The 24309-nt window shown below is 32.1% G+C and overlaps 1 protein-coding gene across 2 annotated transcripts in view; it reads left to right on the top strand.

The window, feature by feature from the left end:
* The window catches only part of LOC125055124, a 47688-nt gene that overhangs the window by 14349 nt on the left and 9030 nt on the right, over nt 1-24309 (top strand). For both annotated transcript variants that reach the window (XM_047657377.1, XM_047657378.1), the window contains 2 exons: nt 8883-9012; nt 17194-17295. In XM_047657377.1, the coding sequence (XP_047513333.1) occupies nt 8883-9012; nt 17194-17295 (232 nt within the window). The remainder of the gene's footprint in view (nt 1-8882; nt 9013-17193; nt 17296-24309) is intronic.

The raw sequence follows: 24309 nt of genomic DNA, 5'->3' as shown, positions 1-24309 counted from the left end.
ACAATTAAAGTAATAATAGGCTCAAGAAAACCGTAATGCCTTCAATTAATCCGTAATAAATAATTCACAAGTAAAACTTGACCTAGATATTATTCTTTCACAATAACTATTATGCGGAAATCCGGCACATGTAGGATCTATTACTATTACACATTATGTATTGACAATTATTTATTTAAGATTCCTGCTTCTTAATTTTTTGGCGTTTGCGAACTAAGCCGAGGAAGAATTTAAACTAAATTCTTTTGTTTTCTCAAAAAAAACTAGTTTTTTGCTTACTTAGGCTATGTTAGGTACTTTTAAAAGTAACTATTATTACCTAAATCGTCGAAGTTACGCCTCGAGAGTATAGCCACACGCAGGCAGTCTCTTCATCATATTCATTACATAGCATTCAATTTATATCCTTTTTTGAGTTGATAAAAAATAGTATTCAGTATGTTTTTACATTATTTAAAACATCCCCACAGGGTCACAACCCACAGAGCGTATTAACATCTCAGCAAGATCTGTTCACAGGTGTTTTAAAGTGTTAATTTTATTTATTTATAGCCCCTTATCGATTTAAATTCGCCGTAAATTCAATCAGGATATAAAATATTTCAGGTATACTTCAGTCGGTCTTTAACTAATCGAGTATTAAAATTTAATTGAGTTCTTAAAATATAACTATAATTATTATTATTATTATTATACCTTTGCAGATATTTTGATGTTCTTTTTGTATATTTAAATAATATATTACTGATACTGATCACCAGCTATTTTATTTTACAATATACAAGGAACTTATACACCTAGCTCCATATGACATTTAATGAAACAATAATATAGTTACAAATTAAACGCTGAGCTTTTATCAGCAGTAGGAATGGTGAAATACCCTTACATTATAGTTAGAACAAAAATCAAGTACTATGCATGAAAGGATTGAATCGCTTATATAATTTGATATTTATGATAACTATAAATAATTTCGTTCTGTCGTTTTAGTGCTATTTTAATGAATGTTACACAAGAACCATATTTGTATAAGCTTAGTACAGGGTTAATAATTATTGCAATAAATTATAATTGGTTTTGGGTAAATGTTATTACTTTATGTGCAATATAAATAACAAAGATATTACAATAATACATTTTTATATATTTGATTACTTTAAATCTATAAATTAATTTAAAAAGGTGTAAATACAGTGTATATATTTAAAAATGTTTTTAATTAATTCTTCCCTTCATTAGTTAATTAATATTTTTTTTAACAAAACTACACAGACGTTTTGCAGGAACCTCATCTGACATGTGGCCATTTCAGACAATTCACAATGTTATAAATATATACATCTATTTCTGTATTATGCTGTAATCTTCTGAATAAATGTTTTCACAATGTATATTAAGTTACGATCTATATTTATTACTTCCTCATATACATGTAATTAGGATACGCAGTGTTTACAGAGTACCTCTTGATTCGTGTCGGACTTGAAGATTTACTCGATAGTCTGATGCAATATCTTGCATGTGCCTATTGTAGTTAGTAGCCATTTCTCTGTTAGTTTTGTAACAGTTACAGCTTCCTATGCACATTGCGTTGAATATTTAATAGACCATTTTGTAATGTTGCTGTATATATTTTATCAGCTGTCAGAAAGTAATATTTTCTACGTAATTTACATTGTGAAACAGTTTTGAGAGTTATACCGCCTACTTGAATAGTTTATTTATTGTTTTAATTAGGTTTGGTAAAGGGAATAGAGCGATAAATATCATTCTGGTTATAGAAAAACTATTATAAAAACGACTGTTCTAGATTTTTGCAGCGACGTTTTCGCGTAAGTTTTTACAATTGTTATGGTTTTCAATGTTAAATCATTAAATCTCTTTTATATAATGCGCAACGAAAATTTACAAAAACCACGATTAATGGCATACTTGTATAGCTTATATATTATGTTAAACTTAGATTCGCTTAAAATTAAAATAATGATAATATTTATTATATTTTTTATTGGCTTACTCAAATATAGAAATTATACAATGATCTCTTTAATACAAAACGTAAGGTAAAATCCAATACATTTTGGACACACGGGTAAGTCGTAACATCACCCTTAGAGTCGAGACTTAGCGCTAAGTATAACTCCCGTATGTCAATGATTTTGACACACAAGTTTTTGTTCGCTCTGAATCGTACATTCCTCTACTAAATTGCATTACAGAGGTAAAAATAATAGTATAAGTTTTACATAATATAATCTTGAAACAGTTAATTTCATTGAGAATGTTTTAATGTGTAGTTACTATCCTTGCTTTATGTATTGACATTATAAACGAGTTATGTTAATCGGCTCTGGATTGTTTAAAATCTTTTGTATCAACTATCTTTAGCATTCAAATATTAACTGCATTTCCTTATTTGTTGATTTAATCATATTTCGATATCAATATAAATATAGGAAAATTTAAAACAACTGTTAAAAATCATGCTTTTGTGAAGAAACAAATGATTTAGTTCAATTACAAAGGTATTTTTAATTTAGATGTTTTCTATTATATTTTTCATTGTTTAAAAAACGGACCTGACAGAGGTTCTATTATAGACACAGTTGACATAGTTAAATACAATAGACACATTTAATTGTAAATCTAAACCATTCTCGAATTCTCATGGACACTCAAAAAATTTAGGACGTTTAGGGGAAGTTATTAAACTTCCTACAATCACGGAGTGAAGTTTTAGATTACAAAAGATTCCATTCCTAAAATTCAATTTCAAAACAGTGACTCAGACTTCTTTAACGGAAAATATACTCGGGTTATCCGCCCGAAAAGTCCTGAACCATCTTTTAAATGTTAATAGTTTCATAAGAATTCAATAGATGGCGTTGTACGCAACCATGTGGTGATGCACGGTTGATTCGCTTTCCATTCATGCACTCGTAAGCATTTCATGGCATGCATATAAAATCCGTCCCTTGACCGGCATCTAAATTCATGTTATGCCTTTGACCAATGTTGGGTATTTACATGAACATAATTAATATTTTCCAATACACATATTCGGACCAAGTAGTCGCTAGATCTGGTGTTTTCATCTACTCAAAAACTGGGGTCCATTTTCTATACTTTTTCGACTAATTCAACTTTCTAAAGCAGTGGATTGCTAAATTAATAATTTCTAACTTAGTCTGAAAATGGTAATGAACAAAAAATCCTACTGGTATTTTTGTGAAAAAGCGTGGGTTGCTCGATAGACGAAAAATATGGCACAGAGCGCCCCACGCTTTTTCATGTTCATTTGATGTGTTTTAAAAGCGTGTTTTTTAGTTTTTTTAAACTATATTTATTTATTTTTTAGTTAAATTTTTTTATTTTTTTCGGATTATTGCATTGTCATCGATCTTTGACAGGCGCGCAAAGTTTGAATTAAATCTGTCCGTTAAAAGTGGGTCAAAATCGAGTCCGAAGGAGTCGGTTACATACATACATACATACATACATACAGGTGAAGCTAATATAAAGCGTGTAAAAATGCGCAGTCAGAAACAAATTAACAAGCACATATATATTTCTGTTTTATTATTAGTATTAAAAAATGGCGTCGTTGGTGACATTTGTTTATTAAAAAAAACTTACTTCAATAAAAATATTATCAATGATATAACTCTAGTATTTTAACTACGTATTTCCGTGTAGTACGAGACAATTTCGTAAATACTGCACCTTTCACGTCTGCTATAAGAAACTTAATAATAGCTTTTGTTCACTCCTTTTCCTATGACTCAAATAGATATGCTATACAGATAATGTCAACCTTTAAGAATTTATGCTTATTATCGGCACAAATTTATAACACTACCAAATCTAGTTGATGGTTGATACATTGATTTTAATATAGGAGATTTTTTTAAAGCTTTTTGTAGATTTAAACCAGGTGAGATATTTTAATTTTCAGCTAGATTATATAACCTTTAGATAGCTGACCCGGCAAACGTTTGTTTTGCCATATATATTATTTCTAGGAAACAATTTTTTTCTTTAATAAAATATCTATCTTCAATTTTAAGAAATAGAGATTTATCATAGAGGGGTGAAAATTAGGCGTTGTATGTATTTTTGTATGCTGTATCATAAAAAAAAACCAAAAAATTTGGGGTGGACCCTTATCACTTAGGGGTTTGAAAGATAGATAGTAGCCGATTCTCAGACCTACTGAATATGCATATAAAATTTGATAAAAATCGGTCAAGCAAGCTAGTCGTTTCTAAGTCCAGCTGTAAATTGTAAGCCCTAACATATTGTAGCAATTGTTTTAAACAAGGATTACTACGTAAGCGTCCTTGTTGGGATGCCGGACTAGAATGTACGTTAAAGAATTTATGAAAATGATTACTTAACAAAACCTTGTTCTAGTAAAGGATAACAAGCTAACTATCATCGTTATGAGGCGAACGGATCGAAAGTAATCCGTGTTTGTTGTTTGTTTATTCGCTGGTTCAAATAGTTCAAATCACGGAATGAATAATCAAGGTTGGAAATATAGTCATCAAGTATAAAGCATTTGTTCTCACATGTAAAAATTCACTTCTTCCTTTCACACATATACCAAATATGAGTAAAAGGAAGAAGTGAATTTTTAAATAAGGTCAGAGCAATGCGGTGTTGGCAGTAGCTTAAGCGTGCAATTCTCAATGTCGTGGGTTCAAATCCCGGTTCAGTACCAATGGACTTTTTTTTCTTTGTACGCGCATAAGAAATCTTCGAATCATACATAAGCGTATCGTGACTTTTCATACTTTTTAAGTGATTGAATTAGTAATAACAATTTGATTAAATCTCTGTTGTCAGTTTATTAATAAGCGGGTTAATTTATATAACAATTTAGTTGCTATATTATTCAGTAATAAAATCATCTTAAACTTTTTGATTGAGAACTATTGAGCTTTCTACTAAGAAGTGTTTTGACTTACGATATGATTTACAAGAATAATTATTTAACAGTTTATTAAACAAAGCTTTTAACTGAAATCTAGCGTTCTCAGACTATGAATGTAAAACAAGTTACCGGTTCTTCAATAGATTGCCCTGGGAAGAGTCTGATATTCAGTAAAATATTGCAATAGCAACAACAATATTAACATTCTAATACCGATCGCTTGAGGCACGTTAGAAGTTTATAACTGTATATTCATTTAGAGAATTAAACCAAAATATGCTTCACCTATTATGACTTCTATGAACTCATTTCCTTTATAAGCAATATTTCAAAGATCTTAAGGTATATACAATGGTTATGATATTTTAAGTTTATATACATCAAAGATGTCACACAACGTAGTCTCTTACTTTATATATTTCGCGTTATTGTAGGAGCAGATTTTAATTCTATAGCGCCGCGACTATCAAATGTTAAACAAGAAGTAACAGTTATCGCAATATTATTTGTGAGCTTAAACGCGAGCCAATTGACGACCAAATCTGAAACGCGTAATTATACGAAGACATCCAGTAAACGGACCACGGAGTAGGTTGAGGTGAACGCATTTCTTCTTCATTAAATTTTATTTTATAAAATCATTTATAGACCCTCCTATTAAGCATTAACACTTGTCACGAAACAGTTTGATCTACCTGCCTCAACTACACTGTGACAAAAGTACAAACTACACACAAAAAACTACTCCTAGAAAAGCTCTGCAAAGACTCTCGCTCACCCATAGACCCAAGACGTCTTTATGTCTTCATAGATAAAGCTTGCGGGAGCTTAGTAAAGATTTCCCTACTCGGCATTGCATAGAATGCAAGCATGTATGACTAATGCATACAAGTCCGCCTTCATACGAACCTCAGCTGAGGTCACATATCAAGTTCAGCACCCGTTTCGGTGCAACCAGTTATGTAAAGTTCAGCATTTGGTTCGTTTACAGAATACTAGCGACTTTTCACGCACGTGTCGTGTTTCTTTTCATTCTTAAGGAAATTTAAAAAACAACGCAAGCAGCCTAATTTGTAGGGCTAACAATTTAAGTAAAAGAGCGTTTGGTACGCTCTTTTACTTAAATTGAGTCCCTAAATTCCTATATGAGTCTTGGCCGCAGATTGCACCTTTAATTATTTTCATAAAAATTAAATAGTAAGTGATCACTCTGCGCCAAGTACAAGTTTTTTTAAAGAGCGTACCAATTCTTGAAAGGCCGGCAACGCACTTGCGAGCCTTCTGGCATTGTGAGTGTCCATGGGCGGCGGTATCACTTAACATCAGGTGAGCCTCCTGCCCGTTTGCCTCCTATTACATTAAAAGAAAAAAAAAACTTATCTGGTAATATCAGGTAAAACAGCAAAATATCTAAGTGGATTCAGTGAATAGTTTTTTCAAATAAATATTATCTTAATCAGCCAAATTGGTATCTAATTTATAAAATTCTCGTGTCGCGGTGTTTGTGGTTAAACTCCTCCGAAACGGCTCGACCGATTCTCATGAAATTTTGTGTGCATATTGGGTATGTCTGAGAATCGGACAACATCTATTTTCATCCCCCTAAATGTTAAGGGTAGTCCACCCCTAAATATTTTTATTTTATTTTTAGACATTTTTTCTGTTTTTATTTTTTTATGATACAGCATTAAAAAATACATACAACCCCTAACTTTCACCCCTCTACGATCAACCCCTATTTTTTATTATAAATGATATACATGGCAAAACGACGTTTGCCCGGTCAGCTAATACTCTATAAATTTTAATAAAATCACAAGATAGCCTTGATACATTAACCCAAACAATGACGTAATAATTAATAATGTTAAGAATTGTGCGACATTCTTATATAAATCACAGATTGTGGATTGTAATTAATCATGAATTTGATTAAAATTATTTTCGCGTAGGACTACATAAGCAAATAATGTTACATCCATCGCTGTAAATTAGATTAACACCAGTATTTCACTTTGTATAGAAACAGTATGTAAAATCATTTGTCTCTTTTCATCACAGCCAAAAGATAATTTACCAGAATAAGATGATACAATATATGAATTAAAGGCGTGCAATTAAAGAGTTTAAACTATCCTTAGACTACGACAACTATCGTTTGTGCTGTGTACATAAAATTTATTCTAATAATATATATATATATTATAATCATAATAAATTATAGATCACAGCTATTTTTTATAAATTACTGGTTATTTAATGGAATGAAATATATCCAGACAGCACATTCTTAGTTTGTTAAAGTTTCTATCCTTAAATATATTTTTGCTGTTACAAGTAATTGTAGCACAATTACTTAAAATAAGTCTATTATTTTCTCGGGAACAGAGTAAAGATTTCACAAGAGTAATCAACGAAATAGAAAGGTACAAACATTTCCAATAATCCTTCGGCAAGACTATAAATCTTTAAAGCAACAATTTGATTTATAGTCTTATCAAAATGAGATAGGCTTTAGTTAAAACGTGTACACGTAAATGAAATTACGTAAATGCTTTAAGTCGATCTAAGTTAGCATATCTGAAAATCTAGTCTTATTATTCTATTTGTTTTAAATATTACTAAATGTTGTGTCATTAGTTTATATATAAACTAGCTGACCTGGCTAACTTCGTTCCGCCCTACAACCTTATAATATCGTTGTTGCTTTAATTTAACTTATTTTAGGATTTCATTAATGTTAAGTATTACATTAATACAACTTTTTTGCAAATACAGAAATGTTTTATTGCTTGCCATTGCGAAAGAAGAATGGCAGTTTTACACATTAGGCATCTTCTCTCTAGCGTCAATATGGCGATACTGCATGTTAAGCACTTTCTGATATCCAACATCTTTTGATCAGGATCAAAGCATGGTTATGAATCTCCTCATTCACCTCAAGATCGGAATTTCTTGAACTGACACGAATTCGACGTAAAATGATGCGTAGTTTTGTCAACAGATGGCACCGTATGGTTTTTGCATTCGTAAAATTAATTAATTAATTTATTGTTATTCGATAACTTATCCGATATTTTATTGCTTATTCTGCTATTCGGTATATAAACAAATCCAACAAATCAAAAACCATGGCAATCGGTCCAGCCGTTCTCGAGTTATAAGTGTTGTAACAAACACGATATTCTTTTATATATATAGATATACTAGCTGATCCCTGCCACGCTTCGCTATGGCACATTGTGATTGAATGGTTGAGAAATTAGAAACAAAACAAAGAAAACATTTCATACAAGTTTAATTTTGCAAAAAAAAATAGATGAAAACAATCCTTGATGCGGATTATATATCATGCTCGATCGGTGCATTTTGAGTTTTTGAAGCGTCCACAAACCAACATAACATATATATATAGATTTTCAAAATGTATGCTGATTCCAGTAGCTTACGCGCTCTGAGCTATAATATTTTAGCATAACATGTATTTTATTGTCAAATATAAGTGCCATAATGAAACGTCCTATTGGTTATTGATTTTAATAGTATTTCGCACCCAAAAACAGAGAATAAGTGATAAATACCACCTAATCTTCCTTGTGTTCCTTCGAACTCTTCAGAGATTCATTATTGATTCAACACACAAAACTACTTGCGACAAACAAATAATTTAAAACAAAAATGAAACAAATATTTTTTTATAATTTTTATAGGATACACAATATTTTTTGATACATTATACAGATTACAGATATGTACATTGTACAGTAATAATATTATACATAAATTTAGAACCTAACCTCGGTCTAGCTTTTCCTTTTTTTCTAGGTCTTTACACGATTTTCATTGTAATGAGTTTTTCAAGACTTGCAACATTTTAATTTAAAATCTAGATCAAAGATTATAAATAAAAGGTTGAACATTATTTTTTTCTCTATTGTTTCAGGTCTTAGTACTATGCGGGTGCCTCGCGTTAACATCAGCGCAGTATAACTTTGGTTTCGGTAACGGTTACCTCGGTAGCTTCGGTGGTGGCTTCACTGGTCTTTCAGCGAGGGATCCCAGAGCGAATACTGGTATGTATTATTTAAATAAAAATGTCCAGCTGTATTTTATGTACAATATTAAGAAGAATGTTTTCATGACGCGAACGAACGACTGGACATTGAAAATATTTAGAAACATCATGTAGTAGCTGGTGAAAGAATATTTGGGATCGGTCCAGTCGATTTCGATTCTTATATTATTTGTATCGTACATATCATTATACAGTATATTTATAAGTTATAAATATACTTTTATAAACATTAGTTTAGCTAAGTTTTACCTAAATCCTTTGTACTGAATGACAAATTACACAAAGTAAATACATTATAATTTTAAATATGTTTAAGCCTCAACTGTACCTGACATAGATCGTTGATATTTGGGGTTTAATATTTAACGAGTAAACGTAATAGTTAGATATATTTTACATGTAATATATCTTAATATATATATATTAAATTACGTGTCACTTTGTTTGTCCGCTATGGACTCCTAAACTACCGAACCGATATCAATCAAATTTGCACACCGTGTGTAGTTTGATCCAACTTAAAAGCTTAGCTTACATCTCAATTTATATCCGCAATGTAATTTTATTGCAGATTATTTGTTTATTATTTGACACAATTCTTGCACAATTCTAGCGCTGTGTTGAGTTTCACATAAGCTACAATTTAATGGCATAGCTGATGCCATGACTGTTGTTTCCTGCCGTTTCCTTTGAATAGTCTACTACTATGTAATATTATAACAAAAACCTTAGCCACAGCAACGCTTGGCCGGTCTGCTAGTAATATATATATTAAAATATCAATAAATTACAAATGTTCAAATAAATTGTTACGTGAACCGGAAATGTGTTTATGCCTTTGCTAATAGCCTAACTCGAATTGACCACAAGACAATGAGCCCACATTGCAACACAGCGTTGCAAAATGCTTTCAACACTGCGCGCACTGTTTACAAGGAATCCTTTTTAATTAGAAAATACACTTCCTATGTGCAATTGACGTGTGTCTACCAAATGTAGTTTTACGTTAATTGTAAATCTTATTATATTTTAATTGAAAATATGTAAATAATAATCATTAAATTTGAATAGGTATAAAAATTATCATATAAATTTTCACTGTTTATGAACTGAGAAAAATCATAAAAAATATTGTATAAATCTTCAAAATGTGGATATATTTTATCATTAAGAACATAAAAAAACGATGATTTTGACATCGAATTCTTTACTAAGCATTTTTAAGATATATTTTACTTAACAATCATATTTCGTCTTTTACCTTATAAAAGCAGTATTGGCCTTAAGGCTTTGGGTTGCAATTCTCATCCCTGAAGTCGTAGGTTTTATCCCCGGCCGTGCACCTTTGACTTTCTCCACCTCATTGGAGTTTATGTATATCTGCGCATAAAACACTCGCTCATACGGTGAAGGAAAACATCGTGAGGTTTCCTCATCCAAAATGGCATGTTTCAAATCCAAAAATCGACATGTGTCAAACAGAAGGCTGTTCACCTTGTCCATTGTCTATGGAATAAAATTGATTTAAATGGATGCAATCTGGGGTTCTAGCGCCATTGAATTATTATTATTATTAACTATCATATTCTGCATATTTTTATACCTTTGTTAAAAAAGACATCTCAATCATACCAAAAATAATCAGGATATTTAAATCAAATTCCTGAGAAAATATTGTTTACATTTAATAAAGAGGCCTCTAAGCGCCAAATTGTTCCTCGAACGCATAGATATTATATTGATTTGGTATATGATGCATTCTCAGTATTTCATAAAATATCGATATACTTTATATAAAAGGAAGTTTCCTATACGCATGATGTTCGTGATTTCGTTTAATTACAAATACGACTAGTACACAATAAAAATAAATGTTGGTCAATATTAAATATGTTTTCAGTAACAATTTTATTTTAATATTAGTAAAGAATTTGTTACAATTCTTCGTTAATAAAAATTGTTCGTACTAAAGGTGACCCGGGTAACGGATTATACTCGTAGCCTAAGTTATAATTAATACCAAAATATAAAGTTATTGACAAGGGTAGGGTGCTAAGGGCATAAAGACAAATTCATGCTTCGCCAAGCAAATATTGTGGTTTAACAAGTGTTCAAAACAGAATTACACTCCAATATTATTATTTAATTTGATAAGCTTTTATGACAACATTTTACTAAAACTTAATGTCTATTTTTTTCTTATTGACAATTAATATTTTGTAATTAACAGCTTGTGGGGACTCCAATATGTCTGAGACATCGGTCTGAATGTCTGTACTTGGCGCAGAAGAGTGATCACTTGCTATTAAGTTTTTATGTAAAAAAATAAAGTTGCAATCTGAGGCCAAGCCTCATATAAGAATGTAGGGAGTCTTATTAGTTTTTATTCTTGAGATAATTACAACAAAAACTGTTTTTACGTTTGTAGTAAGATTGCATCTATCATAGATTTGATCTCGCGACATACACAGTATTATACGTTTAACAAATACATACAACCATAGATAAAGATAACATACCATTAATGTTTAAGAGGTTTCACAATAAAGTTCAAGATAACATCACCTTAATTGTTAAAAGTAACTTTAATTGCGGTATCACGTGACCACGTGACTTCAATGTCATTTTGTAATCATAAGTAACGAAGGGCGTTATAGGTTTGTTTATGATGAATGTTTGAGTAGGCTTTTAGATATTTTATATTATTTTAAATGCAGATTGCCGCCTTTCGTAAAAGGCTTTGTAACAATTACAATTAATTAAAACCTGATAAAGATCTCTTTATAACAATAAATTTTTATTTAAGTTAAGTCTTTTTGCGTGTTTTTTCTTAGACTTTGTATGTGTTTTTAAACGCTCGCATCGTTTTTGAAGTTATACTTCTTTAGGCGCGTTTTGAAAAATTGATGAGAGTGAAATTTTACGATGCGCGCGCACCGTGACACAAAATTAACAGAATTCATTTCACTGTGTATTTATATTTATAATATTTATCCACATGCTTTGAGTTTCTACATTTAAAACACGTGTTTTCATTTTGTTTTCATTATACAAGTGCGAATTTTAAATGTGCGTCTGAATTAGAATCAGAAATGATTTAAATTGAATATTTAAGTCAATACTAATTAATATTAGAAAATATTTGTAAAAAACTGTGCTCATCAACCTTCCTAAGTACTTCAATACAATTGAGGTTAACTATCCGTATGTATTATTAATAATGCCAAAGAAGTATAACTTCTTACGCGCGTACATATGTACACGCACCCTTTTTGATAGGGGCCACAGTTGATCTATCTATTCTAATTAATGACTGGCATAAATATTGGTTTAGTATACAGGTACCATATTAGACCAAGGACCTTTACGTGAGATTCACCAATTTCATTTGGAATATTCTCTTTGGACTGCTGTCAACTTATTATCTTTAACAAAATAAATAAGTTCAATGTTGAACTATATCGTATACTAGCTGACCGGGCAAACGTCGTTTTGCCATGTATATCATTTATAATAAAAAAATAGGGGTTGATTGAAGAGGGGTGAAAGTAGGGGTTGTATGTATTTTTTAATGCTGTATCATTAAAAAAAAATCTAAAAATTAAAAAATAATAATTTAGGGGTGGATTACCCTTAACATTTAGGGGGTTGAAAAATAGATGTTGTCCGATTCTCAGACCTACCCAATATGCACACAACATTTCATGAGAATCGGGTAAGCCGTTTCGGAGGAGTTTAACCACAAACACCGCGACACGAGAATTTTATATATTAGATAAATACATGATTATTTTGAAATCAAAACAATTACATACAATAATCATTTAAATCGTTTTCACTTACACTAAGTTATATTTTAAAAGCAGAATATAAAACATATCTTTATTGGCAATAGTCTTCAAGGAACTGTGACGACCTTGATGTAATTGTACATTCGTTATTAATGACTTTAATTAATTCTTACCAATTATATAATTTACTTTTAAATATAAATTTAATTTTTTTTCGCTGTTTAATTTGTTAAATTGACAGGTTCTTCACAAAAATATCGTAGCTATGACGAATAATTTAATGGGTTAGTAATAAATAGAACCTAAGTCAGTCCTACGTTTATTAATATATGGTCGTTTAGTTCCCAGTAAAACAAAAAACATATGACTTGGTTTTACATGAACTTAATTCTGAACTTCATTCTGTTATAAAAATGGTCAGTGAAAAATACAAAGACATACCTGCTATTTATAATGTACTGGTTTATTGTTTTTATAAACTACCATTAAAATTGTATTAAACGACCACTACTTAAAAACAAATTATTATTATCCTTGAGCCCAAAAGTGGTTCATTACGCCTACATAACCATTATGTTGCCGTGTAACATCTCATTTAGTCTGTGCATATTGTCTATAATTTGTCGTTGGTAAACAAGGTCTATGGTCTATGGTTGACTAGACGCTTAGGAAAACAAAATCGAAAAAGAAATAAACAAGCGTATCGATTACCTCGAGGGAAAATTAAACATCTTATACTTAGATTCTATTTACATTTACTCTTTGAAATATATTATATATAATATATTATATTATATATTAATATATTATATACGATATTATTTATTAATTTGAGTAAAAAACATTTAGAATTCTTTAGATTCTACTTTGCAAATGGCTGTGGTTATCTACACTAATATTATTAAGAGGAAAGATTTAATTGTTTGTTTGCATTGAGGCTACAAAACTGAACATTTTAAAAATTCTGTCACCATTAGAATCCTACGTTATCCTTTATGAACATATAGAATATATATTATAAAACAAATGTCCAGCCGTGCGTAGTTGGACACTTCCATGATCTCTCAACTTTAATTAGTTCTGTCATGTGTTAGTTGCGCATGATCAGAGTAAATATATCTGTGAAGAGTTACCTGACCTATATAATATTAAATGCTACCTTTTAATATAAGAAGTATCTATTTTAAATAAAAAAAACTAGTGGCGCTGCAACCTCTCAGGTCTGGCCTTAGATTTCTGTTTTGTCATATGCTTTTTTTCTAATCTGCAAGTATGAGATCAGCCTTTTAGGCCTGACATAGTCGATTTTTGGGGTGTAAGGTGTCCTCACGATGTTTTTCTTCGCCGTACGAGCGAGTGTTAAATGCGCACATAGACAGAAAGTTCATTGGTGCACAGCCGTGGTTCGAACCTACGACCTCAGGGATGAGGGTAACACGTTGAAGGGTAACACGGCTCCTAAACTAATATAATACGATTGGTAAAATCCAAATACAAAATTGCAGCATTTTTATGAGTCTATAACGAAACGGGAAATTGCTTAAGTTATTCAATCCTATAATTATAGTACAAATGATATAGTTGTGCACAATTTGTCGTTCGTACTTGTAAGGTATTTTAAGGCCAATGAAAGTTATTGGATATTAGTCAATACATATTACATAGTTTGTAAAAATTCTTTTGTTTGTGAATGCTGAAGGTTATATGACTGATAGTCAATTAAAATTAAACGAAGGTCACGTTTAACTCTCATTAGATAGTGCAGTTTTATAATAGTTGTTGCATACTGAGTCATTGTTAATATGTTTGAAGGTTTCATCATTTTATCGAATTTATATACCTATTCCAATGTATGGAATTGATGCAAATCCTACTAATATTATAAACGCGAAAGTTTGGAGTTACGGATGGATTTTTATTACTCTTTTACGTAAAAACTACTGAAAGGATTTTAATTAAACTTTACAATAATATAGCTCGTACATCAGAATAACACAGACTACAATTTATAAAGATATTGTGCGAATTTTCCAAAATATCAAGTAAGTAGCAAAAAAATCTACCATCTCCGAGCTATGCTGGCGTGCGCTGCGAAAACCGCTAGAGTTACAAATATGTAAAGTATGATGTAAATGTTTATCGTAAATAGTTCTACAAAAAAGACCGCCATAGTATATATCTATGTCTTATGTACACATAATATTATTTACAGCCATTATTGCCAAAATAGTGATCCATAACTACAAAAAAATTGATAATTTACTTCTAATGCAAATTTGGTAGTAATAAATCGATTCCTAAATTAATAGATACTTTTATGGCTATTGGTAAAGTAGATAATGTATGTCCGTCACGCTACATCATTTGGACAAATATTATTTTAATCCTGCACAGACGAAGTCGCGGGCATGTTAGTGAAAAATATAACAATCGGTGTGTCAATGGCGCCAAAATTGAATGATGACATATGTATTCAATAGATTATAGAACTTGGGCGCCATCTTGTGAATAATAACATTGAAAAGTGTATGTATCGTAATTAACATTATGACATTGTCTGATGTTAGTAATTCAAATATTGCGATACAAATTAGACAACAGGCATTTTCGTAACAGTATGCTTTTGTTAAAATAATTAAACATGGCATGTAATCGACCCTTCGCGGTTTTGGTTTCGTACCGGCGATCCACTATGAAGATAACTTCTAGCGGAAGCGCAATAAGATAAGCCTGAAATTAAATTATAAATGAACATGTTAGAATGTCAAGTAACTTTTAAAACGTTTGTGATATTACAAAAACAATAATACTACAAAGCCTAGATGCTGATTGAATTTGCATATTGTTCGTCAACTTTTCTTTAATGAGCATTGTAACCTTCAAGCCGGTCATTTTTCGAAGGCGATGAACTTCTTTATAAACCTTAAATATTCCATTGAAACAAGACAAAACTCATGGAAATTGTTTAAGACAGGTAAACGTTAACTGTGTTGTTTTGAGTTTGAGTTTGAGTTTAGGATACAGGCGTAGGTACAGCAGTTATTTTGACACTTAGTAATTTCGGAATTAGTTATTTATTTTATTAGACTTAATGTATGCAAAGTGATGGTGGAAAAGAACGAGAAAACAACATAACATAAGTAAATTTAAAAAAGTTTTTCTGAAATAACATTCAACTTATTGATAAAAAGTTGCAAAATACAATCTATTTTCACAATAAAATGCGGCTTTAAACGTGTATTTTGAAGCGATTAAACAGGTTTTATCACTATTTGAAGGTTTTCATTGCAAAAATATAATATTAACATTTTTTATACTTATATAGCATCGTAAATAATCACGTAACATGATTAACATTTACGTGTATTTTGTAGATTGTTGATATTTCTGAATAATTTCATGGATTCTATTCGTTTTTGTGATATATAATCTAAGTCCTTGCTACATATTATGTATAAATCATAAGAGTAGTGTTAGCTTAATGGCTTCAGCGTGCGACTCTCCTGCGGAGGTCATAGGTTCGAACTCCGGCTGTGGACTTATAGACGATCTGTCTATGTGCGCATCTAACATTTGCTTGTACGGTGAAGGAAAACATCGTCAGGAAAGCGGCATGCCTTAGATCCAAAAAGCCGACGGCGTGGGTCAGGCACAGAAGGCTGATCACCTTCTTGCCTTGCCTTAATAAAATCAAATTTTCGATGCAGTTACATATTAAGAACATCTAGTTACTCTACAAAAATCCCTCGTAATTTACTTTTTAATCCGCCCAAAAATATTTATTTGTCTATTTCTTAACAATTATTCTTTTTTTTATTTACATTATAATTTTACACAAGACTTCAATACTTACACTGCTAACTTTTTATTTTGCTTTTTTTGCGACTGAGGTGCAAACTAGCTGCTGTAGTCTCTGGCAGAATGACCAGCGCTGTGGAATAGTCGGCCAATTACAACCACAGCACATACGAATCACGTGAAAACGTACCTTACTCTTTAAAAAAAAAAAAGTTATCTTTCATTGTTTTTTTATATTTTTTTGATTATTGTTATTTTGTGTGTTTCTGTATGTGTGTATTTTCATAGTAATAAATGTTATGTCTATGTCTAATAGTTCATAAACTCGTTATTTAGAGGTTAATTTAACATAACTATCTTAAATCATTCAGTGACGCGCCCCGTATGGGTGGTCTCCATCACATTTTCTGTTTTATTTAGTTATTTTTCTTGATAGACAAGATTATGTTTAGGTGTAAGGCATGGTGTCATATTTACTTTGATTCACCGTGAACATGAGTTCAGAGTCAGAAGAAAGAAAAACGTTCCAGGTTATCGATCGTTTATTTACTAAGCATGCATTTGGTATTAATAAGAATCTCCTTTTTCAGGACCCGTGGTCTTCCCTCCATCTCCACCCGGTGACCCATCTCAGACTAGCGGCGTTGTACCTGGAGCTTCTGGTTTTGGTTTCCAACCACCAGGCGCACAAGGTAACCAATATGGTCGATAGGAAATGTACATAGTAAATACACCGATTATGTACCCATCATTCCGAATTACTAAAAAAAAAGTTTTTACTGTCAAAGGACTTTTGGTGTCATTTGACAGCTTAGTGTATCATAATCGGACCAATAGTTAATTTATATAGTTTGAAAGCATTTTTTGTTTGTTACTTTCGTGCGGGACTGCCAGTCGTAATAAAAATGCTATGTAAAACATAAAATATTAAATTCTATGTTTTTTGTACATATATCAATTAATGATTTCATTATATCAGTTATGTAGTCTAGTTTTCGTTTCTTTGTGTACACATAGGTAATCTGTGGTTCACAATTTTTGATTTTTGTTTTTTTTTCTGGCAGCCCCGCTTTCGTGACGTTTGTGATATTTGTTTTAAGGATAGATAAGATTTCAGCTTCGCTTTGTTACCACACTATTACGTCTATTCTTGTTAGTTTAATTTATTTATATAAGCATTGTCAACTGCCATAAACAATATGGTTTCTTTTAGCACATTTTTTATGTTATAACTTGTTTTTGTTACAGCTGTAAATATGACCAATGTAAATATTTATTTGTAATAAATATTAAGAATTGTTTCCTGTTTCATTAGCATTCCTTATTTACGTGATACCTTAGTTGGAAACTAGATTAAGACTGGTTAATTTATTGTTACAAAAAGTTACGTCATTTAACCAATGAAGCGTAAACGTTTGCTCTTATATAATTTATAAATAGAATAGTTTACTAATATTTTTTAAATTATAAATATTGATATAATTAATGCTTCGCAACACTGCACATTGTAAATCAAGCAATGCTTTTATGAACACATTTGCTCCACAATCACCTTTTCACTATAGGACAGTTATGTTTTATCAAATCCGGTTCACTACCTTATCAGCACATTGTTGGCAGGTATTTAAAAATTGTTAATTTTGTTAATTTACTTTGTTATTTTAAATTACTCTGTACATATTTTTAAATTGGCTTCTTTTTCTCTCTCTTAGTAATTACTAAGAGATTAATAAAATAATTAGTATTTCTTTGAATTATTTATTCCTCTCCCCTCCGGACCGCGGAAGCGCTTGGACGTGTCCACTGTGTTGAGTTTTGTGAGAAATTTAAATTTAAAATCTTAAATTAAAATACTAAATTGAACTATTTGGACTTTTGTGGTTTTGAACCCGTGCCTCTTCTTGGATAAGCTGTGAAGTGGGCGCTGTTGTTTGCCATTACACCAAACGGTTGAGTGCCGGCGAGTCGAAATTCTACATCACATTCGGCTAATGACGTAAGTTAGACTACGACGCTTGTGATTTGCTACGGTACTACAAAGCTGTTATACCTGCTACGATCAACTGGTGCGATTGTCTATTGTTGCTTTGCGATATTGAACTCTGGGTTCATTGAAGATATGCCCAATATCCAACGCTCACCCCCTCGTAACACTTCTGTGATGTCTTGTTCCCGATCGGAGTCTGATCTTTCGAAGTCTCCGATGACGAGTGCGGGCTGTATTGCCAAGGGTGACACCAATATAACAACGCGCTCCAAGCGACAACGAATGGAGACCTCTTCCCCGAATGCTCATTCTAGTTCCGAAAGTAGCGACTTAAGAGCGGATGTCCTGAAAATGCTTTCTGAATGGAGAGAGGATCAAGAACGAAACCTACGTGAATGGAAGTCCACTCTAAATGACACCTTAAACAAATTATTTTCTGAATTATCCAATATAAAAACTGAATTCCAGGAAATAAAGAAGTCTAACTCAGAAATAGAAAAAGGAATAGAATTTATTAACAAGTTTCAGGAGGAGACCAATGACAGAGTAAAGGAAATTGAAACTAACCAAAAAAATAATAAAAATGCCATAAAAAACTTAGAATCGCATATCCAGGATATACAGTTTCGTACAAGAGATGCAACTCTGGAGATTCGCAATATCCCGATTTCTGAAAACGAAAAGTTTGACAACTTACTCTCGACCCTTTCTGTCATCGGCAAAGCTGTGGATGTCGATATAAATAGGAGTGTTGTACGTGACTTGTATCGGCTGCCGGGTAGACCAGGAGTATCAAGATCTGTTGTTGTTGAATTTACGAGTGTTAATGCTAAAAATGATTTATTGACTAAGCTGCGAAACTTTAACAAAGGAAGGCCGGTTTCTGAGAAGCTCAATACTCATACTATCGGTTTGCCAGGAATAAAGACTCCACTTTACATTGACGAACATCTAAGTCCATCTCAAAGAAAACTTATGTTTGAAACCCGTCAATTTGCCAAGAAACATAACTACTCGTGCTGGCATTCAAATGGAAGAATACTTTTGCGTAAGGATTCGACTGGTAGACCGATTTTAATCCAATCAGAAAAATGCTTATCTCAGCTGGCAAAGGAATCATGACTCATTGCATGTAACTTTCTCATTAACCTATATTGCCAATTAACTGTATATTGTTATTTATTTCTATTGATTTACTTTAGTCTTGCTAGTAATAAAATTACCTTAGTCAATTTTTTCATGTTAAGTTCTCGTTTAGTCTATAATGTATTTTCGTTTGAATTTGTATTTGCTCTTACACTTATTTTAACCTATATTCACACACTCACTGAAATTATACATCACTTGCACTCAATTTATACAAAGTGTACTCATAGAAAGAATGTAACTGTTAACAACAATCTCAGTCTGTTTTCGTGCCGTGTGTATGTGTATTGTGTTGGTCTCATTTGTGTGGCGTTGTCCCCGGGATTGTGGAATCCTCGTAGGGTTGTGCTGTGCCGCGTGCCTTTTTGTCTTACCATAGTTGCGGACTCAATAAATAAAATTCGATAAAACTAATGCAATTATAAATGATATCGATAAACTTGATGTTGCACAATCTTCTCTTTGTGACATAGAGGACTGCCAGAGACTTATGAACTGCCCGAATAAGTGTCTAAAAATTATCCATCAAAACATTCGTAGTATAAATCGTAACTTTTCTGATTTTCAAACCTTATTGTTTAGATCCAGGACTGATTGGGACTTAATAATCTTAACGGAATGTTGGCTGCATAATAATCGTAACTTACCATCTCTTGAGGGATACAACTCTGCTCTAACCGAGAAAAACTTCACACAGAATGAAGGAGTTGTAGTATTTTACAAAAAACATTTGAAATTAGTTATATCCGAGCCTGACCTTTGTGATGCCAACTGTTTACTGATTAACCTTGAGGATAATGTAACACTAATTGCAGTATATAGACCACCTGGTTACAAAGATGTTCAACGGTTTTTGGTATCTCTTGACAAACTTCTTTCTGAGATTAGTAGTCCACATAAAGTTCTGATAGGTGATATCAATATTGATATATTGGATAACAATAAGGATGTTAATTCTTCAACGTATTTGAATATGTTGGCTTCTCACGGTTTATTGCCAGCCCACATATTTCCAACTCATGGCAGGACTTGTCTTGACCATGTAATACTAAAATGTTCTTATCGCGTCTTTTGTTATGTTGCTGAAACCTCAGTCACGGATCACGACACTTTAATTCTGAAACTTGAACGTAGCACTATGACTGACAAATACTCATCTCTGAAAAAGATTGATTACCCGTCTTTGGACGATGCTATGAAGAACTTAAATCTAAGCCTTGTATATAAAATGACTGATCCCAATGAGGCAACAGCATTTCTTCTGACTGCGCTTGACACTGTAATTAAAGCAAATACGAAAACTTTAACCATCCCAAATCGTAAAAGGATCAAGAGGCCTTGGATGACTGCAGGTCTACTAAGATGTGTAAAGCATCGTGACAAACTACATCAAAAATCAAGAAAAAATCCTAGTAACGAAATATTAACGTTAACTTACAAGAGGTATAGAAATTTTTGCAACTCACTTTTAAAAAATATTAAAAATACTTATGAGAGCAACCGCCTACTTAAAGCTGCTAAGACTAATACAAAAGTTCTCTGGGACACTATCAAACAACTAACCTACTCTAACAATACAACTAGCACTGCACTTGAATTGGTCTCTCCACTGGACCCGATGGTCTCAGTCAACAACATTAATAAATATTTCGTTTCTATCGGGAAAGATATTGCCGAAAAATCATATTCTAATAGCTCTTATAAAAAACCATCAATCAATCCTACACTGTCCTCATTCGTCATGCTACCTACTGATGAAGTTGAAGTTCAATCTCTTATCTTGCAACTGAAGAAGGACGGTGCTGCGGGCAGAGATAATATTTCTGGAGCCTTTCTCAAACGTTATCATGAAATCTTAGTCCCTCCACTTACATATATATTTAATTTGATTCTTTCTACAGGGATCTTTCCGGACCTATTCAAGCTAGCTGAAGTAATTCCGGTTTTTAAAGGTGGTAATAGAGATTGTGTCGGTAACTACCGACCTATTTCTAAACTATCTACCCTATCCAAAATCATTGAGAAATTGATAAACAAACGCCTCATCGATTATTTAGAAAGTAATAACCTACTCTCCAGCTCACAGTTTGGATTCAGACCGGGTTCATCAACAAGCGACGCAGTTCATCAATTAACTGATCATATTGTTACAAAACTAAATAAGAAAAATAAAATTTTAGCTGTATTTTTGGACATTGCAAAAGCTTTTGACGCGGTCGCTGGTCCTATTCTGCTGGATAAATTGGAGGCTTTGGGTATACGTGGTTTGCAGCTTAAACTATTTGAAAGCTACTTGAGTGATAGACAGCAAAGAGTGAGGGTGGGCAACATTGTTAGTGACGATTTGCCGATACGCTATGGTGTGCCACAGGGTAGTGTTTTAGGTCCGACACTGTTTCTGGCATTTATCAATGATCTTTGTGACCTCCAGTTACAAAATGGTAAAATAATAACATTTGCAGATGATACTGCACTTGTGTTTCATGGTGATAGCTGGAAAGATACTGTCGACATTGCTCAAAGAGGATTCGACGTTGTTAACAAATGGCTCAGAATGAATGCCCTAACTATCAATGTCAATAAAACTAAATGTATACCGTTCTATATAAAAACTCCTGGTTCTAGTACTAACCTTGGTTTAACTGCTCATGTATGTTCTGATACTGATTCTTGTGACTGTCAAAAGATCTTTGTTGCCAACAATACTAAGTATCTAGGTGTCGTTGTTGATAGCACGCTAAATTTTAACTACCACATTGACCTGCTACTATCGCGAACTCGGAAACTTATCTTCACCTTTAAGAATCTCCGTAATATTGCTGAAAAATCGATAATTAAAGTGGTTTATCAATCCCTCTGCCAATCCGTTTTAAGCTATTGTGTTACTGTCTGGGGAGGGGCTTGTAAAACTAATCTTATAAAACTGGAGAGGGCTCAGCGTGCGTTATTGAAAGTAAGTTATTCTAAACCATTTTTTTACCCTACCAAAGATCTATATCTTTTATCTGACGTGTTGAGTGTTCGTCAACTATTTATACTGAACACTGTGCTCAAACAACACTCCATAACTCGCTATGATCCTTCTTTGAATGACAACAAACGATGCAAATATAAAGTCTGCACCTCAGATACCCGTTGGTCCACAGCTTTCTCAAGAAGGTTTTTTGGTTTTATGGGCTGTCACCTATATAACAAGATAAACAGGTTGATCAACATATATCCGCTTACTAAATATGAGTGTAAAAAAGCTACAGTCAAATGGCTTAAAAATCTAGACTACGAGGGGACTGAGAAGTTGTTAGTAGTCCTCAGCTAATACCTAACACTAACACGTTATGTATACGAGTACATAGGTACACTATCACCCATGCTCATATATGCTTCACTAAGACATATATACACTAAGTCATAAATTCACTAACACATACATACATTAACACTTACATACACTAAACCATACATGCACCATCACATACACCCACTTAAATGTGAGTATATTTGTAATATTTGTAATAGTTTCTCGATCAAATTGATGTACCTACTTAAATTCCATTCGGTCCGGATGCGGAGGGACTGGCAATCTGTAATACAGGTATCCTAGTACAGTCGCCAGTCTCTCACACAGATTTTGCCTGTTAATGCTGAAATTTGTATTTTGTGTCTGTATTTTTTTTTTTTTTGTGTGAGAGAAAACAAATAAATATTTTATTATTTTATTATTTATTATTATTTGTTTTTGATATTAAGTCTTGATGAATTATTGTAATCTTTTGTGTTATATATCATAAGTTTTGCACTTCTTCACAAATCTTTTTTATTATTGTGTCACCTGAAAGATATAGCTTCGTAACGAGAAGGCCGCACGTTGCACTAAGATTTTTGTTTAAATTGTATTGTGTTTAAAACATTATCATAAGTCATGAAATTAGTCGCAAAAAAATGTCTAAATTAGTATATGTTTGAAAATAATGTTTAAAAGCTTAATAATTTTAATAGTAGGTTTTACTTCGTAATTTACAGACATTACATTTGACCGAAAGGGACACATTAATTATTTTTTTTTTATTAATCAACTTAAAAAAAAACCCGAAGGAGGCGCAAAATTTGACGCAAAATTCGACGCGTTGCTATAAAAAATAAATTCAACAAGTCCAATCAATACCAGAAATATGATATTTAATACATTTTAGTACATTATTACGGTTCTATTTTTTAGGGAAATTTTTTATATGCATAAGAGTAACTAGGTTTTAGTTATGACCAACCATAATATGCAGCTATCAGGTTTTATCAGGCTTTATCTATATTAGTCGTCAATAAAATTAGTCCTCAATTAAAGTTTAAACCACATCTAATGTTTTGAGTAGGATTTAAACTACCTGAGCTCGCCATAAACCAACTATAATTTGAAGTCATGAATCATTTGGCAATACATTTGGCATACCCAGTTCCGGCATTACTCCACAATTAGCCGACCTTCAAATTACCGGATCAATGCGAAACACAGACTTCCTACAATTACAGTGTCACATTTCACAGATATTTGAGACAATTTGGCGTTATTTTATTCATT

This window comes from Pieris napi, chromosome 13, assembly GCF_905475465.1.
Source record: "Pieris napi chromosome 13, ilPieNapi1.2, whole genome shotgun sequence".
Classification (NCBI taxonomy): domain Eukaryota; kingdom Metazoa; phylum Arthropoda; class Insecta; order Lepidoptera; family Pieridae; genus Pieris; species Pieris napi.
Note: the sequence above shows the minus strand (reverse complement) of the source record. Positions and strands in the feature narration are given on the sequence as shown.